The sequence below is a fragment of the Sceloporus undulatus genome, chromosome 4 (genome assembly GCF_019175285.1).
Source record: "Sceloporus undulatus isolate JIND9_A2432 ecotype Alabama chromosome 4, SceUnd_v1.1, whole genome shotgun sequence".
In the NCBI taxonomy this organism is placed as follows: Eukaryota; Metazoa; Chordata; class Lepidosauria; order Squamata; family Phrynosomatidae; genus Sceloporus; species Sceloporus undulatus.
In genome coordinates this window covers 12,892,714-12,911,998 of record NC_056525.1, presented here as the reverse complement: position 1 = coordinate 12,911,998, position 19,285 = coordinate 12,892,714, and the positions used below count along the sequence as shown (strand labels likewise).

The window sequence follows — 19,285 nt, the reverse complement described above, 5'->3', positions numbered from 1 at the left end:
TTATCTCTCACAAATGTCTACTCTGGCTAACAGTGACAGAAGCTGTAGACCAAAACCTCATCAGCTGTACAACTTAATTTGGAATTGAAGGAGGTTTCTATTTGGGTTCACCTCTATGAGGAATAATAAACTTTCTATATTTAGATTCTCTGATGCCCAAAAGAAAGACAAGGAAAATGCACGCTTGCATGCCAACATCATAGCTGACCTTACAGAACCCTGGATGATAGCTATTATTATTAAAATGTAAGCCTCAGGCCAGCAAGTGTACTAAATATGTTGGTGTTATACAACATAGGAATAGCAAATTTGTTCTTTAAGGGCAGATCTCTGTAAAGCCAAAACATACATGTGCAAGAGGGAAGTATCATCTGACTCAGGGAAATGCCAAGATTGGAATAAGAATAAAAAATATTTAGAAAACAACATAGCAGGGTAGAAAACTTCCTTCCTCCAGGTCCATGAGGATTGTTAGTAGTTACAGAATATTGTCTACTAGAATTGGTGAAGGACAGGGAGGAAAACCAAAGTAAGGATGGAATGGAGTATCATGAAAGAAGGCACAGTTGACTGGATCCTTAAGCAGGATCACTCCTAGTGGAACAGTCTGTCGCAGATCCCACTTGTTTTTACATAGGCTCTGCATCTTAAGAGAAACTAACTTCCTGGTTCAATTTTTAAAGGGGTGTGTGTTCAGGAATTAGAATACAGAATAGCTCATTAAAAATTTGCAAAAGGTCAACTCTGGTTGGACAAGAGTCCTTAAATGTGAGCCGTAAACAACTCAGTATTATTAACTTTGCCCAGATTCCTACAAGTTTTTGCTTTTTAAGTCACTGTCTTGATTTTCAGAAAATGCCTTGTCTATATCCTTTGATTTGTCACAGTTATAAAGCTGAAAGAAAGAGTTCTTTTCTATATTTAGACAGTCCTGACATTTCAGTGTACAGTGTATTGAATCTAAGCATTTTATAGGACACAATGTCTCACATAACCACAAAGAAATCTGACAAAAAATGGCAGCATTAAAGAGGCATAAATATAATTCTGAATGCAGTCTAATTTATTGAATAAATATAGAAACTGGAAATTGGGAAGAGATATACTTCTGAGTCTCATCTTTGTATGCGTGTGTCTATATGCATAAGTGTATACACACTACATGCATGTTTCTATTCCTTACAGATGGATAAAAATGGATATCAATATAGCTATTCTTTGACAGTGAAAATGTGGGGGGAAATTCATTAAATGAAAAAAGTGCTTAGTTCTTGGTAAAAGTTTGAGGAGATGGAGCATGAAGAATTGTTTATGTCAGGGCACAGCTGTGTGCCTTCAGTTCTCTGCAACCCCATCACTGTACTATGGCTAATATTCATGGGCCATTACAGTCACCCTATCTAATAAAATGCAGCAGAAAATGGTTGGGTTTAGGGCCAGCTTTTCAGAGCATATGGCTCCAATATTGTTTAATCTGCATTAGCCACCAGTTTCCAAGAGTGATACAAAGTGCTGGTAAGTGCCTATGAATGCTTAAATGGGTTGAGATCAGGCTATTTGATTTCTTCCATATCAGCCTGTTCACTCATTATAATGGTTGCTGGAGATCCAATGACTGAAACAATGAACAGGGGCTTCTTGGTTGCAGTGCCCAGGCGGTGGAACACCTTGCTCTGGGAGGCCCAATTGGTCCCCTTTATTGGTGTATCAGTGTGCTGATAAAACATGTATTTCTCTGCTGCCACTTTGATTTAGTCTCCTTGGGTTTCCTTCAGTAATTTTAGTATCAAACTTTTAGTTCTTTGTGTATATTGAATTTTGTTGTTGGTGGGGGGGGGGGGGGGGGCACCAGGAGTGAACTTCCTGAACACTCCTGATGTCTAAAGCAAAGATCACTGGAGGCTGATGGCTCCAATGTTGGTAGCACAGTAAATTTGCTCTAGGTTTCAGGCTGAACTATAAAGGAATTATCCAACACATTCCACTCTATCTCCCAAATGGGTTCATTAAACTGCATAACACATTTAAAGTTTGGACTGAATCCTAGAGCAGATTCACCACTCCACTGATGTGGGAGTCACCAGCCTTCACTGATTCTTATTTAATGGTACAATATGAATTCCTATATTTAATCTATGCATTTTTAGCCAAAGCCACTTCCCCCACTAAAGTATCAACCAAACAACATTTGTTTTGCTTTAAAATAATATAATGCAGAAAGGCAGTAAGATATCAAAATGTAATGCTTACCAATATCTGCTGTGGAAGGTATCGTTTTGGCCACTGGAGTTTTGTATCTTGAACTGCCAGCCCCCCGTGGAACAGGAGCTCGGCACACAGAAACAGCACCATGGGCCTCACTTTTGCGGCCAACGAGAGCATTGGTTGGATACAAGAACTTTGCATAAGACACAACCTGCAAGACAGTTAGTTCCATCAGCATTATCCAAAATGTCTCTCTTATGGCTTTTGCAAATGGTTTTCTATGCTCCAGCCTCTTATGTTCAAAATTATGTTCTTCATGGAACAGCAACAGTTTAAAAATATGCACAGATCCTACTTCTAAGGTTTACTGCTTTGTCTTAAAACCAAGCCAATGGTTTGGGGAGAAACAGAACCATTTCAAAGAAAGAAACTGTTGTATTGCTGCCATTGCCACAGGCAACCACCTCAACTCCTATTTACAACCTAAACAAAGCGTAAAAACAAAATGGAAAAGAGATTCCACTTCAAGATTAGAAATTATTATTATTATTTATTATTATTATTATTAACCTTTATTTATGAAGCGCTGTAAATTTACACAGCGCTGTACATGCAATCTTTTTAGTTAGACGGTTCCCTGCCCTCAGGCTTACAATCTAAAAAAGACATGATACAGAAGGAGAAGGGAGTGGTGACGAGAAAGGGTAAGAGGTCCAGCAGTTCCTCTCAACCTCCGAGGCCTGGACCAAGGCAGATGGACTGGAGGGAGGGCAAGGCTTCATAATGGATGGTTAATCATTATCCAGGGAAAATACATAATCACAAGTAGGATAATACATATACAGTACATAGGAATACAGGAAATGGATCGATAAACAGCCAACAACAGAACATCAGATAGTAAGCGACAATTATACTTCCTGATAGTAAAAGCTGTTAGAGAGTGGGATATGCTGCCTTGGAGAGTGGTGGAATAACCTTCTTTGGCGGTTTTTAAATAGAGGCTGGATGGCCATTTGCTGGGAGTGCTGTGATTGTGCCTTTCTGCATGGCAGGGGATTGGACTGGATGGCCCTTGTGGTTTCTTCCAACTCTATGATTCTATGAACTAGGCTTTTTTGTTTAAGTTAATAGCCACCAGCCTCCCCAAAGGTCATGATACTGTGTGTTATGTGCCTTCAAATCACCTGTTGATTTACTGCCCCATGAGTTTCATAGGGTTTTGTTAGGCTTTTGCCCGTTTCAGCCTCTGAAATATAGCCTACAGTACCTGGTATTTGTTGGCGGTCTCCTATCCAAGTGCTAACTAGATCTGACTCTGCTTAGGTTCCAAAATAGGATCTGGTGCCTTTAGGGTATTAGTATTTAATTTTCATTTTTAAAAATGAGCAAATGAAATAATTGCTATTACCACTTCTTTTGCAACTTGAACAGTACATCTGAGGTGTCTCAGAGAGAACACCATAATCTGCTCAAGAATCAATGGCAAGACAAATAATACTATGAATGATATACCTACATTAAATCCTGTCTCCAAAATTCTTAGCAGAGAACTATGATACATTTAGGAAGTCCTTACCTTGCCATCAGCTCCCAACTCGACACCTTCCATTCCTAGCACCATTTCAGTAGAGACTGAAACACCACCAGAAGGATGTCTTTGTTTCTGCCCCTCTATCCTCAGTTCACTGTTAAGGGCAGAATTGGCAAGACTGAAATTAAAGCTGTTTTTGCTAATCCTGGCCAAAACCATCTCAGTCTTTTCCCCCCTTTAAATACAAACAAACCCATACACATTTCAAGATTAGAAGGGCAATTCCCATGTCTTCTCTGCTCCCATAAACAGTTTTGTGTGTAGTTTTTTTTAAAAGAGACAATTAAAAAAAAACCAAAAATGGTCTGTGAACTAGCAGAGAAGACGTAAGCAACAGCCAAAGTTCTTCCTATTTTTAAAAGTAACTCAGAGATAATTCATACATCTGCACACACAATGCTCAAGTCCATAAGCAATTCCCATGATAAGGTACAACATTTGAGCACGTCACCTGGGCACAATACAGACTGTGAATGTGGAAGTGGGATGACCAAGGAGAAAGCAGCAAGCATGAACACTGCAGAATACACACAGATGTGGATTGAGCAATGGGAATCCATTTGCAGGAAAAAACATCTATGAACTCTGTTCTTGGTCTTTAAGGGGGAAAATGTACAAAAGAAAGTGACTTCCTTCTGTTTCTTAATGACATAAAACGCCATGTTGGATTAGACCACAGACCTAACTAGTTGTATTTTGATTACAAAACCCCAGAGGGTGTGGGGGACATTATGATTTGAAAACAAGAAGAATGGGGGCTCAAAATGGCGTTGTGGCCACATGTAGCCCTTTCCCAACCTGATCTAAATCTTAACTAACCAAACATGAAACATACAACATGTATCCACCTCCACAAATGGTTAATCACTAGCTGGTCTGAATTTGTATTTACACAGCCATCTGGGATGTCTAACAAGAGGTCACTGTTCACAGCAGTGATACCTCTCCCTGCTTCAAAACCCACCCCTCCACCCCCTAAATTCTAATTATCTATTTCGTTTTCAGCAAAGCCAAGCTCTTTTGGGTGACCCCTTGCAGTTTTCCCATCAAGCCAGAAAGAAGTTTCCCATACTCTATTTATAGAAGGCACATCTGTATGTGGATTTCTGTCTTGGAAAACATCCATTTCCTTCTTCAATATTCCATGTGCAGGAAGATTGAGTGATGAGATTTTTTTTTAAAAAAGAATTCTTTTCTTTTGGCAAGGCTAATTTAAGTGTCATACAGATGAGCTAGTAGGTGTTCAATGATGTGAGGTATCATGAGGTCCTGACAAGTGAATTTCTCCTGCTCTCCATGTACTTAATACTAGCATAAGTCACTGTGTTACACTTAGCATTATCTGTACTGGGGCGAATTTCCATACATGTTGACCCCACTCTAGCTGTGATATGTCTCAAGTACAATGTCCAAAGAGAGCCGATATGGTGTAGTGGGTTGAGTGTTGGGACTACAACTCTGGAAACCAGGGTCTGAATTCCTACTCAGTGATTGAAACCCACTGGGTCACCTTGGGCAAATCACCCTGTCAGCCCTAGAAAACCCCATAATAGCCTTAGGGTTATCATAAGTTGGAAAACAAGTTGATGGCACACAAGAACAAAGGATGCTAAAAACATTATTAAAATTTGTTCCATTTATATCCCACTTTTCCTTCAATGAGGTCAATGTGGTTTATATGGCTTTTGTCCTCTACATTTTACCCTCTCAACAGTCCTGCAAGGCAGGTCAGGCTAATTGGCTCAAGCCCATGCACTGAGTTTTATGGCTCAGCTATGTGCCTGGATCTCATGTCCTAGACCTAGACCTACATCCAACCACCACACCACAGTGGTTTCTCTATCAATATTAGACAGGATATTTGTTGTTGTTATTGTTGCTGCACCATGGTGGAGGATCAACTGTCTTAAGTTGCCTCTATTTTTCTAAGGGGAGAAAGCGTTTTATCTTGCGTTCCTCCCAGAGTGCTCTTTATGCAGTCCTAATACAGCTTCTGTTCTAAATAGCATGTTTTGACTCCTTGGGCATTTTTCCCAGAGACAGCCTAGTGGAATGCATTCTTACTACTGTTAAACTGTTAAGAAGAGAGCATGTTTTCTTGCATTCTAGGACCCCATGGAGTCCTTAAGTAGAAAAGGCTTTATATATAACTACTTACATTTGAGGTACAGCTGTTCACTTTCTCCTTCTCAGTCCCACTCAATAACAGTTTTGTTTCTTTTTTGCCAGACTGATCTAGTGGTTTGAGCATTGGACTAGAGCCCTGGAGACCAGGATTTGATTCCTCACTCAACCCTGGAAACCCACTGGTTCACCTTGGGCAAGTCACACACTTTCATCCCCAGAAAACCCTGTGCCTTAGGCCATAAACTGGAAATGACTCAAAGGCACACAACAACAACATACCTCAGTTAACAAAGCCTCCAGCAAAAAAGTGTATTTTTATGCCTGTCCACCTTGTCCTCCGAAAGTTTTTTTGGGGGATACTGGGAGGATGGTGAAGAAGAGGAGAAACACAAACTTGGTTTGCAGCAACATGTCTTCAGTAAACAATGCAATATACTCTGTGCTGGGAAAGAATGGTATTCTTCTCTAGCTGATCCTAATGTACCTGTGTGTGCCTGCTTACAACAAGGTACACAGAAACTGCCTATAATATCCCTTACTCAGCCAAAAAGTAAGAGTAGATATGCCTGATTCACCAGCCACCACAAACATATTAAAATATCATACATCTGTACGTTTGGCCACCACAATGGAAATCATAAGAAAAGTGGACGCTGGCAAAACAAAAAGTCATCCTTTGGATGCATCTTGAAAGAAGCCTTCAAGTGGTTTGTTTGTTTACTTATTTAAGGCTTACCTGACCTGGTTCTTTCATTTCACCTGTGCATATTGTTAGTTTTGTATAAAAAGTTTGGTGAAACATGGCAATATGCTCTTCCTTTTTTAAGTGCAGGAAGCTTTTCCTATTCCTTCCATGTTATTTCTGCTTCTAGTATCAAATTTTTGGTTAAAGAAATAATGCCTAGGAACATATCTATTTCATTAACTGAGGAATATATGTATGTTAAAATGTCAAAATGTTCTACTGCATTAACATTTGCATTAACCTGTAGAGCTAATGTTCTACCAGCACTCAGGCCGCAGGGCTTTTGGGCAGCAATCTGTGTGTGTTTACTTAGGTTTAAGCCCTGTTTGATGTGTTAGAACATGGGTGAGGAAGGAACCTTAAAGCCATTTTAGTAGTTGTATTGTAACATGTATGTTGTGTGCCTTTCAAGTAGTTTCCAACTTATGGCAACCCTAAGGAAATCCTATCTGGGGGATTTTCTTGGCATGTTTTATTCAGAGGTTTGTCATTGCCTTCCTCTGAGAGAAGAGTCAGTGTGGAGCAGTGGTGTAAGTGCTGGGCTAGGACTCCAAGAGACCAGGGTTCAAATCCCTGCTCAGCCATGACAACCCATTGGGTGACTTTGAGTATGTCCCAGCCTCAGAGAAAAAAAGAAGAGAACACCCCATGATGCATTCAACCTTAGGGCCACCATAAGTCAGGAAAAAAAACCATGAAGACATGCATACATGTGTGCACACACAAACTAAGGCTGAGAGAATGTGACTTGCTCAAGATCACCCACACCATGCTTATAAAGAAAGATATTTACAGAAAGATTGGGACAATATCATGTACTTTTCTAAGTGGGATACACGTTTTAATTGCAATAATAATTTTAAAAACAAAATCTATGCTGACAACATGGCACATAATGGAACAGGAAGATCTCAAACAGCACAAGAGTAAATGGTACAGGAGCACAGACACACCTCTATTATGACCCTTTCTAATTTCTGCTTTAAATTCCACTTTAGGTTCCATGCTGAGAGAAAAGTGGGGTATAAAGTAAATAAATGAGTTTTCCTATGCAATCAGTAGGACTAGAGCCTTCAAGGTGACAAATATTTGCCCATTTAAGACTCTCAGAATGTCAGTTGTGTCTCACTGATCAGAGTCAGTGCTTACACAATAAACCTTACCAGTACTGCAATTCTATTTCCTAAGAAAGAAGTGTCATTTTTCAAAGGTAAAATCAATTAAAAATAATTAGTCTAACAAAAATAAGAAATACTCACCTGATCCGTAAACTCTCCCCATAAGGCAAGATTGAAAAAGCCACACATAATGTTCGTTTAGCACAAATTAATACTATCCTGAAAGGAGACAAGAGGGAAGAGTACCGTGAGTCATCAATAGCATTTTGTACCCACATTCAGCTTCCTGCATAAAAATTTGAACCACATGGGCTTTCTGTAAGCAGTGGGAACCTAGCCTTTCACTAACAGAATGACACTATTTTGTGCTTGCTTTGTAAGTATAAGTTACATCACGCCAGTCTGAGCCTGGAAGATATTAACCCACCAACCACTGGTGTTAACTTGTTTTCAGTTAGGAAGGCCAATACTTCAGGAACAAAGCTGTAGCTTCCATATAAAAGGCCCTAAAGGTCTCTTAGGGGGGCAGAGCTAAACAGGATCTTTGTGTGAGGCCTTAGGGAATCATAGATAACAATTCAAAATAGAAAAGTAACATGCAAACTGTGGACCATGGACTAATTTCAAAAGTCCTTTCTAAGCAACAGAACCTGTCCTTGTTCCAGAGGTCTTCTAGATGGGGATGATGAGAGAAAAGGAGGTGGAGGAAAAAGGGAAGGCGTGATGCAGACTTGCCTATCACAGGAACATGACTTTTGATAGATTTTGCCTAAGGAAATGGGTCCAAGAACACAGGAAAGCATGAAGCTGGTTTCTCAATCCTGGGGTAGAAAATACTAAGCTAGATGGATCAAAACACTGTCCTCCTTTGTGGTTATGACATCTGGTCACACTAAGAAAGTAGTGATAATGGCATTAACACTGGATGTTAGCATTTGCCCATACATAGATGATAATGACATGATGATGATTATGTGTTGTCATCAACAATTTGAGAGTTTATCACAGGAGGCTAGCAAAGCACAACTACAATAGGATAACAGAATTTTTGGCAGGTCTTTATCACACCTGAGGAAAATCTGTCAATGAAAAGGCACTCTCTACCAACGACTGAAATACAAAGCAGCAACAGGATAAACATGAAATGTTGTGATAAATCATAGAATCATAGAATAATAGAGTTGGAAGAGACCGCAAGGGCCATCTAGTCCAACCCCCTGCCATGCAGGAAATCGACATCAAAGCATCCCCGACAGATGGCCATCTAGCCTCTGTTTAAAGACCTCCAAGGAAGGAGACTCTACTACACTCTGAGGGAGTTTGTTCCACTGTCGGACAGCCCTTACTGTCAGGAAGTTCTTCCTAAGGTTGAGGTGGAATCTCTTTTCTTGTAGCTTGCATCCATTGCTCCGGGTCTTAGTCTTTGGAGCAAGTGAAAACAAGTCAGCTCCCTCCTCAGTATGGCATCCCTTCAAGTATTTAAACAGGGCTATCATATCACCTCTTAATCTTCTCTTCTCCAGGCTAAACATCCCCAGCTCCTTAAGTCGTTCCTCATAGGACATGGTTTCTAGACCTTTCACCATTTTACTTGCCCTCCTTTGGACACGTTCCAGTTTTTCAACATCCTTTTTGAATTGTGGTGCCCAGAACTGGACACAATATTCCAGGTGGGGCCTGATCAAAGCAGAATAGAGTGGCACTATTACTTCCCTTGATCTAGATATGATACTTTTACTGATGCAGCCTAAAATTGCATTGGCCTTTTTAGCTGCCGCATCACACTGTTCACTCATGTTCAGCTTGTGGTCTACTTGGATTCCCAGATCCCTTTCACACATAGTCTCGTTCAGCCATGTGTCTCCCATCCTATATCTGTGCATTTTATTTTTTCGCCCTAAGTGCAGTACCTTGCATTTCGCCCTATTGAAGTTCATTTTGTTAGCTGTGGATCAACTTTCTAGTTTATTCAGGTCATCTTGAATATTGATCCTGTCCTCTGGGTTATTAGCTATTCCTCCTAATTTGGTGTCATCTGCAAATTTGATAAGAATGCTTCCAATTCTGTCATCCAAGTCGTCGATAAAGATGTTGAATAGCACTGGGCCCAGGACAGAGCCCTGTGGGACCCCACTGGTCACTTCTCTCCAGGATGAAAAGGAGCCATTGTTCAGCACCCGTTGCGTTCGGTCAGTCAACCAATTACAAATCCATGTAACAGTTGCCTTGTCTATCCCACATTTTATAAGCTTGTTTACAAGAATGTCATGGGGAACCCTGTCAAAAGCCTTACTGAAATCAAGATATACGATATCCATAGCATTCCCTTCATTTACCAAGCTAGTACAGTGGTACCTCGGGTTACGAAATTAATTCGTTCCGCGGCTAATTTCGTAACCCGAAAAACCTTCGTAACCTGAATTGCCATAGGCGCTAATGGAAAAAAAGCCGCGGCTCTGCCGCGGCTCCATTGAAAATAGCGCCGAGGTTTTTTCGTAACCCGAAAAAACCTTCGTAAGCCGAAACAATAAATCCCTATGGGATTTTTTCGTATCCCGAAAAATTCGTAAGCTGGGTAATTCGTATCCCGGGGTACCACTGTAATTTTATCAAAGAAAGAGATTAGATTTGTCTGACAAGACCTCTTTCTCTGAAACCCATGCTGACTTTTTGTGATTATGGCATTGCCATCTAGATGTTCACAGACTCTCTTTTTAATGATCTGCCAAAGATGCTATTCTCCTACTGTAATTGTGATATACTAACCTTATGTGATAAACTCCTTGGTCAACTGACAGTATTAATAATGGAACACAGGTCACGAAGGCTCACAATTTCTTTCAGGTACCACAGGACTCTTGGTTTTGCTGTAGAAAGCTAACATGACAATCCTTCTGGAACTAGTCAAAGGAAAGTTTACCTGCTGTTCCTTGTGTCATACTGCCTCATGTTCTTAATGAAGTGCATCTTCTTCAGGCCCTTGTGTCTTGGAGATCCAGATATGTGCTTGGTTCTGCAGAAAGAAAGACAGAGGTAAGCATTCTGGATGAGGGAGAAAATAAAGGTAGAATAAAAAGGATGCAGATGTTACAGTCGGAATGAACATGCATGCAGGGCCTTAGGTATTTGGCTTGGAAGAGGGTGAAAGGGAGAAAAAGGATTTGCCAAGCATGCAACGAGAGAAGGTTAATGCTGCTTTTGAACAAGTACCTTCGGACACTGGCACATTCCACTATGTCTTCTAAAAACTCTAGAGAGCAGCGCTGGGAGATAAAACGCCTTCTGCAAAAATGCACAACACCACGAAGAGCGAACAATATTAGTTCATGGCCTCCGAGATGAACAAGCTGTCAATATAACAGCATCCGTATATGCTTATGTCTGTTTTCCCCACAAGCTTCCTCAAACTTTCTGCAGGAACACTGTTGATAACAATTTGCTTCTACGGAGAAACTTCCAAGCGTCACTCAAGGAAAATTTGCTCATTGCAAAGTACAGTTTTCTGAAATATGTTGTAGAGCAGGGTTGGGCAACTGTGGAAGGGTAGGGGAGTGCACTAACCCTTGCCCTTGGAGGACCTCACCACCCTACACCTCCTCCCATAAAATAAAATCAATTATCCCCCCCCCCCCCAATGCCTTCTAGAAGACATGACATGAGAGTCATTCTCAGCATGTTTTGGGACCCTCCTTGACATTTTAGGTCTAGGAGAGGCCTTTTCTTAACAACAGAAGGTGAGCAGAAGTCAAAAAAGGTATCTCCTGGGCATAAATTGGCCCAAGAGTCACACTCTGCCCACCCATGTTCTACAGTATACATTATTTACCCGAGTGCTAGCCAGGCATGTTGGGCCTTCCAGACACCTCACTGGAACTGAGAATGCACCCTAACACAGCCTTATCACTTTCTTGCAGCTACCCAGGTCAGGGAAACATCTATAATAATAGTAATAATAATTTTAAAAAACATATTTCAAGGATTTATCTCTCCTGCTGCCTGTCTCCTCCTTAGCGTACCTTCTGGCTGTCCCAAAAAACAGTTGGAAAATCACAGGTCTAAAAGTAGTCTCTTTCCATTGATAAGGAGCACTGTTCTCTCTAAGATGTTTCTCAGCTCTTCATTCTATTTTTAATGTCAACTGAAATATGCCCATTACTTCAGTGAATTTGGATTGCTAATGACCATCACGGTTAGGAACAGGTTCTTATAGAAGCTGCCACTTAAATTTGCTCATAACAATGGTGAGCCACAACCTTCAAGGGTGGAGGAGAGCCATTTTTGTACACAAAAGCTTGCCTTGGATTTATTGCCAAAAATGTTCTTGACAAACATAAAGTCTGTGCACAAAAGAAAAGACAACGATGTATAGGAATGTCGACTGTACTAAACAAATAAAATTCTGTTCCCAGGAAATCCAAGCACAGAGCTAGAGTTTTATTAAGGCACAAAACACTATAAAAATAAATTACAAGCATGGGGTTCTGTATAATACAACAGGAATTGGAACAGTTAATAACAAAGATCAAAGCTGAAAGTGCAAAGGCAGATCTGATGCTGAATATACTGTAAAGAAAACAAAAATAATGACCACAGAAGAAATACACAAATTCAATCTAAACAACAAGGAAATTGAAATAGTTGAAGAATTCCCATATCTAGGACCAAACATTGACCAGAATGGAGACTGCAGACTAAGAAGGGGAAGGGCAGCTATGAAAGAACTGGAAAAGATACTGAAGAGCAAAGACATACAATTGAGCACTAAATTCAGAATCGTTCAGACTTCTGTATCCAAAATTACCATGTATGGATGCGAGAGTTGGGGCAGTGAAGGAAACAGACAGAAATAAAATCAACTCATTTGAAATGTCGTACTGGAAAAGAGTACTTAGGATACCATGGACAGCCAAGAAGACAAATAAATGGGTTCTTGAACTGATCAGACCACAGCTCTCCTTGGAAGCTAAGATGATCAAGTTGAGGCTATTGTACTTTGGCCACATAATGAGAAGGCATGGATCACTTGAAAAAACAATAATGCTAGGAAAGGTAGAGGGTAGAAGAAAGAGAGGAAGACCACAAATCAGATGGATAGACTTGATCAGGGGGGTTATGGGCAAGGGCTTGCAAGATCTGGGCAAGGCAGTGGAGGATAGGGGTTCATAGAATCATAGAATCATAAAGTTGGAAGAGACCACAAGGGCTATCCAGTCCAACCCCCTGCCATGCAGGAAATCCAAATCAAAGCATCCCCAACAGATGGCCATCTAGCCTCTGCTTAAAGACCTCCAAGGAAGGAGACTCCACTACACTCCGGGGGAGTTTGTTCCACTGTCGAACAGCCGTTACTGTCAGGAAGTTCCTCCTAATGTTCAGGTGGAATCTCTTTTCCTGTAGCTTGCATCCACTGTTCCGGGTCCTGTTCTCTGGAGCAGCAGAAAACAAGCTTGCTCCCTCCTCAATGTGACATCCTTTCAAATATTTAAACAGGGCTATCATATTACCTCTTAACCTTCTCTTCTCCAGGCTAAACATCCCCAGCTCCCTGAGTCGTTCCTCACAGGGCAAGGTTTCCAGACCTTTCACCATTTTAGTCGCCCTCCTCTGGAAACGCTCCAGTTTCTCAATGTCCTTTTTGAATTGTGGTGCCCAGAACTGGACACAATATTCCAGGTGGGGCCTGACCAGAGCAGAATACAGTGGCACTATTACTTCTCTTGATCTAGACACTATACTTTTATTGATGCAGCCTAGAATTGCATTGGCCTTTTTAGCTGCCGCATCACACTGTTGACTCATGTTCAACTTATGGTCTACTTGGACACCTAGATCTCTTTCACATGTACTTTCATTCAGCAATGTGTCTCCCATCCTATATCTGTGCATTTCATTTTTCTGCCCTAAGTGCAGTACCTTACATTTCTCTGTGTTGAATTTCTTGGAGATGTTTCATTCACAGGGTCACAATGGGTTGGAGGCAACTTGAGGGCACCTAACAACAATACTGTAATACAACAGTCTGAATACTCTTCCATCAATCAAACACTGCTTCAATACATCAATTTACCTTAGCTGTGCAAAGCATCAATTGGTTATTTCTAACTGACCCATTCATAGAATCATAGAGGTGGAAGAGACCACAAGGGCCATCCAGTCCAACCCCCTGCCATGCAGGAAATCGACATCAAAGAATCTCCGACAGATGGCCATCCAGCCTCTGCTTAAAGACCTCAAAGGAGAGAGACTCCACCACTCTCCGAGGGAGTGTGTTCCACTGTCGAACAGCCCTTACTGTCAGGAAGTTCCTCCTAATGTTGACGTGGAATCTCTTTTCCTGTAGCTTGCATCCATTGCTCCAGGTCTTAGTCTCTGGAGCAGCAGAAAACAACCTTGCTCCCTCCTCAATATGACATCCCTTCAAATATTTAAACAGGGCTATTGTATCACCTCTTAACTTTCTCTTCTCTGGACTAAACATCCCCAGCTCCTTAAGTCTTTCCTCATAGGTAGGGTTGCCATAAATGAGGACCTCGAAACCGGGAAAATGTAGGACAAAATTCTGAAATCTGGGACACTAAAAAGTGTCCTACATTTCAGAAATAAATCGCTGGTGGCCCAGCGCCCTCCTTCCTGGCCAGGAAGGAAGGCGCGGGGCTGCCGGCGATCGCTGGGACCTCTCCTCCTTCTTGGCCTCCGCAGAGACCAGGAAGGAGGGCGCGGGGCTGCTGGCGATCGCCAGGGCCTCTCCTCCTTCTTGGCCTCTGAAGAGACCAGGAAGGAGGGCGCGGGGCTGCCGGCGATCACCGGGGCCTCTCCTCCTTCTTGGCCTCCGCGGAGACCAGGAAGGAGGGAGAAGGCTGCAGGGAGGTGGGGAGGTTGGTGCGGCTGCGCGCAGGAGGCACCGCCTCCCCCTTCGCCTCCTCCGCCCCAGGCCTCACTGCCCTCCTCTTCCTCCGTGCGGCCATGCAAGGTGGAGGAGGAGGAGGCCAGCGAGGCCCCGTGGGTTGCGGAGCAACCCCACTGCAACCAGGCTTTTCCTGGTTTTTGGCGGCACCCATGACGGGAGCGGGCAGGTGCCGCCAAAACCGGGAAAAACCCAGTTGCAGCCAGGTTATGGCAACCCTACTCATAGGGCATGGTTTCCAGACCCTTCTCCATTTTAGTCGCCCACCTTTGGACACGCTCCAGTTTCTCAATGTCCTTTTTGAATTGTGGTGCCCAGAACGGGACACAATATATCAGGTGGGGCCTGACCAGAACAGAATACAGTGGCACTGTTACTTCTCTTGATCTATACACTATACTTCTATTGATGCAGGCTAAAATCGCATTGGCCTTGCTAGCTGCCGCATCTCACTGTTGACTCATGTCCAACTTGTGGTCTACTTGGATTCCTAGAACCCTTTCACACGTAGTTTCATTCAGCCAGGTGTCCCTCATCCTACATCTGTGCATTTCATTTTTCTGTCCTAAGTGCAGTACCTTACATTTCTCCCTGTTGAAGTTCATTTTGTTAGCTTTGGCCCAGCTTTCTAGTTTATTCAGGTCATTTTGAATTTTAATCCTGTCCTCTGGAGTATTAGCTACTCCTCCTAATTTGGTGTCATCTACAAATTTGATAAGTATGCTCCCAATTCTGTCATCCAAGTCATTGATAAAGATGTTGAATAGCAATAGGCCCAGGACAGAACCCTGTGGGACCACACTGGTCACTTCTTTCCAGGATGAAAAGGAGCCATTGTTGAGCACCCTTTGGGTTCTGCCAGTCAACCAATTACAGATCCATGTAATAGTTACCTTGTCTAACCCACATTTTACAAGCTTGTTTGCAAGAATGTCATGGGGAACCTTGTCAAAGGCCTTACTGAAATCTATATCCACAGCATTCCCTTCATCCACCAAACTGGTAATTTTATCAAAGAAAGATATCAGATTTGTCTGGCATGACTTCTTTCTCTGAAACCTGTGTTGATTTTTTGTGATTATGGAATTGCCTTCTAGATGTTCACAGACTCTTTATTTAATGATCTGCTCTAGAATCTTTCCTGGTATTGATATCAGACTAATTGGACGATAATATACTTATCTGCTGTTTATTGTTCTATTCCCTCTCTAGTTCTTTAAGGCCTTGCGATCCTGGAGCCCATTCACACTATTATTATTATTCCACTTTAACTGGCATGGCTCTGTCCTATGGAATCCTGGGATCTGTAGTATGGAGAGGTACTAGAGCTGGAAATTCTAAATGCCTCTTCCTAAAGTACCAATCCCAGAATTCCATAGGACAGAACCATGCCAATTAGCGAAATAATACAGCTATAATTCTGTAGTGTGAATGGGTCGCTGGCAAAGATGTCCTTTATCTCCATTGGAAGAATAAAAGTAGATGGAGTTCAGGGATAGATGGAGATATTTTCAGCCATTCTGTTTCCCAGATCACCAGCTCTTCATCCACTGTCATTTGACAGCCTCCTGAAGCATCACAGACTATAAATCAATGAGATGTACTTAAAAAAAAAAGCTTACTGTATATACTCATGTATAAATCTAGAAATCTTAGTAAAAAATTGACCCATGAATCCTGAGTTGACCTATCTATGGGTCAATGTAAACACTGCACTTTAACTCTTATTAAAAAATGAACTATCCCCTGGTGAAAGGCAAGAGTGAAATCTGTCTTGAAAGCACTGACCCTTCTCTACTCTTTCATCCATTCTGGCTTTAGTGTGAGAACAAACAGTTAAAGTTGCTGGGATCTTGTAAATTCTTTGGCATTGTTTTCCTTGTTCCATCCTTTAGATCCTTTGTTACATGCCTGTAAGTTTTACCCTTGACTTATCCATGGATCATATAAAAATCCATAATTTTGGCCCTAAAATCTGCCCTCGATTTATAGTCAACTTACAGTCGAGTATATATAGTGGGGTTTTTTCATGTGCCCTAAAAGAAAGCAACCATCAAACAAAACCTCTCTTCTTGACATCCTAAAAGCTACATGACTCTCACACTGTGCAATGTTCAAAATTAATTGATGGATGAAGCGATGCTCTCCTACCAGTTCACCAAAAATGATTGTAAAAAGGCAATTAAACCAACTAAAACATTTTTAGTTGATGTAGTCAGGATTAAGCACATGTACTATGACAACTCCATATCACAATAGGATTTCAAAACAAAGCAAAATAAAATAAAACAACCCATCCCCTCTGCTTTTAAGCAATTGTAACACTTTTTTGCTGGGAAATTTTAAAGGAATTTTAAAAAAGTGCTTGGTTTTGTTCAGCATTGGAGGACTTACTTAAGCCAACTATTTATTTTTAAAGAGTATATTATGACACACAGTATTATCTGCCATCATTCCATCTTCCTGGGAAGTAATCATAATCCTCACTTTATTGACTAATGGAATTATCCCAAGAATAGGCCACAGGAGGTCAGTGGCATGAGATTAGCTTTTGGTTTACAGTTCATTAGATCAAGTCGGCTTATTTCTGCCAATTTCTCTGCAACATCCGATGGATTTATAACACAAACCAAAGAGAAGATAAAACTTTGCCCCTAGATCACTAGAACTGCTGAAAGAGAAAAAGCAGAGACCAAATGCCCATAAAGGAGAGACTAGTTTATTGATACTGGACATTTGTTCCCATACAAATAGATATGCACAAAGCCTAACCCAAAAGTTACTTGTTGGACTACAAGTCCCAGAAACCTTCTCAAGGCTGGGGAATTCTGGGAATTGTGATCCACCAAAGTAGCATTTCCAAGCTTTGGGCATACACAATATTTGTTTTCCAAGTAGTTCAAATGCTCTTACAAGTTTTGCCATTCCATACAGTTATTATTACCACAAAAATTTCCTAGGTCCTCTTGCAATACTAGTTGCAAAGCCAAAGATCAGAACAGTACCTAGTTGGCGGTAGCTTTCTACTCTGAATACTTGAGAGTATTTCAGCAAATTTCTTTTGTTTGCTGTTCTTGATTTTCTATTTGTACATTAAACAGAAAACATACCTTCAAAGAGACTGGGAGTGAGGGTGGAGGCAATTACAACATGAACCTCATCATACATATTCCATGCTTTCTCTTATCTATGGTGCATATGAGAATGGAAAAAACAGAAACGAGGATGTTCTCAGTTGCTAACTGTTAGAGAAAGGATGTGCACAGATCACCACAATGCTATTCCTACCATAAAGGGCAAACCTGCCAGCTGGAAGCAAATGCCAAACCCACTGCTTATCAACACAAAAGAAATCATTTTGGGGTGTGTGTGAAATATTCCCCTAGGACTGACAATGTATTCAAGAACTTTTCACTTAGATAAACCTTCTGCACCATGAAATGTCATCCCCAGTGATAATCTATGGTGCATTACAAACGGCCATAAGGGACGTCCTCAGGAGGTCCTAGTTTTAAAAAGGGGCGTCACTTCTTGACACCCCCAAGCCTAATACGTCCTGAGGAAGTACAAGATGGCGGTGCCCCATCTACATGGGGGCCGCCATGATGGCGTCACGAACGCGCCACCTCCAAACGAGGCGGCGCAGACGTGACACCATCGTGCTGCGCGAGGGCACTTAGAGCGCCCTTTATGCAGCGCAAGAAGGAGCTCCGTTTTGGAGCTCCTTCTTGGCTTTGCGTCGCTGGGTGCAGCCTTCAGACGGCTGCGCCAGTGACGCAGAGGAGAAAGAGGCCAAGCGCCCCCTTTCTCCTCCTCCCCGCCGCTGCGGGGTGTCCTTGGGGCTTGAAGCCCCAAGGACACCCCTTTTCAGGCTGCGGGGAAGGGGCCTTTTGCCCCTTCCCCGCGGCCCGGAAAGCGGCGGATCAGGGCCTCAGCGGCTGCCGCTCTGGCCACTGAGGCCCCAATACACCGGGGAAAGGGGCGGGTACAGGCCGCCGCTTTTCGGCGGTCTGTAACCCGCCAATATGATTATTGTTGTCATTATTGTGTGCCTTCACAAGTTGTTTCCAATTTATGGCAACCTTAAGATGAATGTATCATGGTGTTTTCTTTGGCAAGATTTGTTCAGATGAGATTTGTCATTGCCTCCCTCTGAGGATGAGATTTGCCTAAGGTCACCCGGTGGGTTTCAAGGCTGAGCTGGGAATCAAACTCTGGTCTCCAGAGTCATGGTCCAACACTCAAACCACTATGATATGTTACCTCTCAGATTTGCAAATTACTGCTATGGATCTTCAGCCTGTCATTCTTGTAATCATGGAAAAACTAGGACCTGAAGGTCATTGGATAGTCTCTCTCAGTCCTGTTCCCTCACTGGGCATGGTCACCACATTTGCAAGTAAAGTTGCCAAATCTCATAGCCTGGGCCTGAGTCTCACGGTTCGGGGCCTCTTCTTCAGTCCCCTTTGCAAGTGGAAGGAATCTGAGGGCATTGATTTGAAAGGTGTGTGTATCTTATTTGTTAGATTTGCCAATTTTTATTTCAATACCATATTCGGTCCAGCTTTAATTGGTGCTTAAGTTTTCACAAT

The 19,285-nt window shown here is 42.0% G+C and overlaps 1 protein-coding gene across 2 annotated transcripts in view; it reads right to left on the bottom strand.

The window, feature by feature from the left end:
- CABLES2 (Cdk5 and Abl enzyme substrate 2) overlaps nucleotides 1-19,285 on the bottom strand; it is a 59,376-nt gene that overhangs the window by 9,512 nt on the left and 30,579 nt on the right. The window contains exons 2-6 of one of the 2 annotated variants that reach the window (XM_042463984.1): nucleotides 11,000-11,071; nucleotides 10,710-10,802; nucleotides 7,931-8,008; nucleotides 3,785-3,893; nucleotides 2,251-2,416 (exon numbers count right to left, since the gene is read on the bottom strand). In XM_042463984.1, coding sequence (XP_042319918.1) covers nucleotides 2,251-2,416; nucleotides 3,785-3,893; nucleotides 7,931-8,008; nucleotides 10,710-10,802; nucleotides 11,000-11,071 — 518 coding nt within the window. The remainder of the gene's footprint in view (nucleotides 1-2,250; nucleotides 2,417-3,784; nucleotides 3,894-7,930; nucleotides 8,009-10,709; nucleotides 10,803-10,999; nucleotides 11,072-19,285) is intronic. The other variant, XM_042463985.1, reaches the window with a different exon arrangement.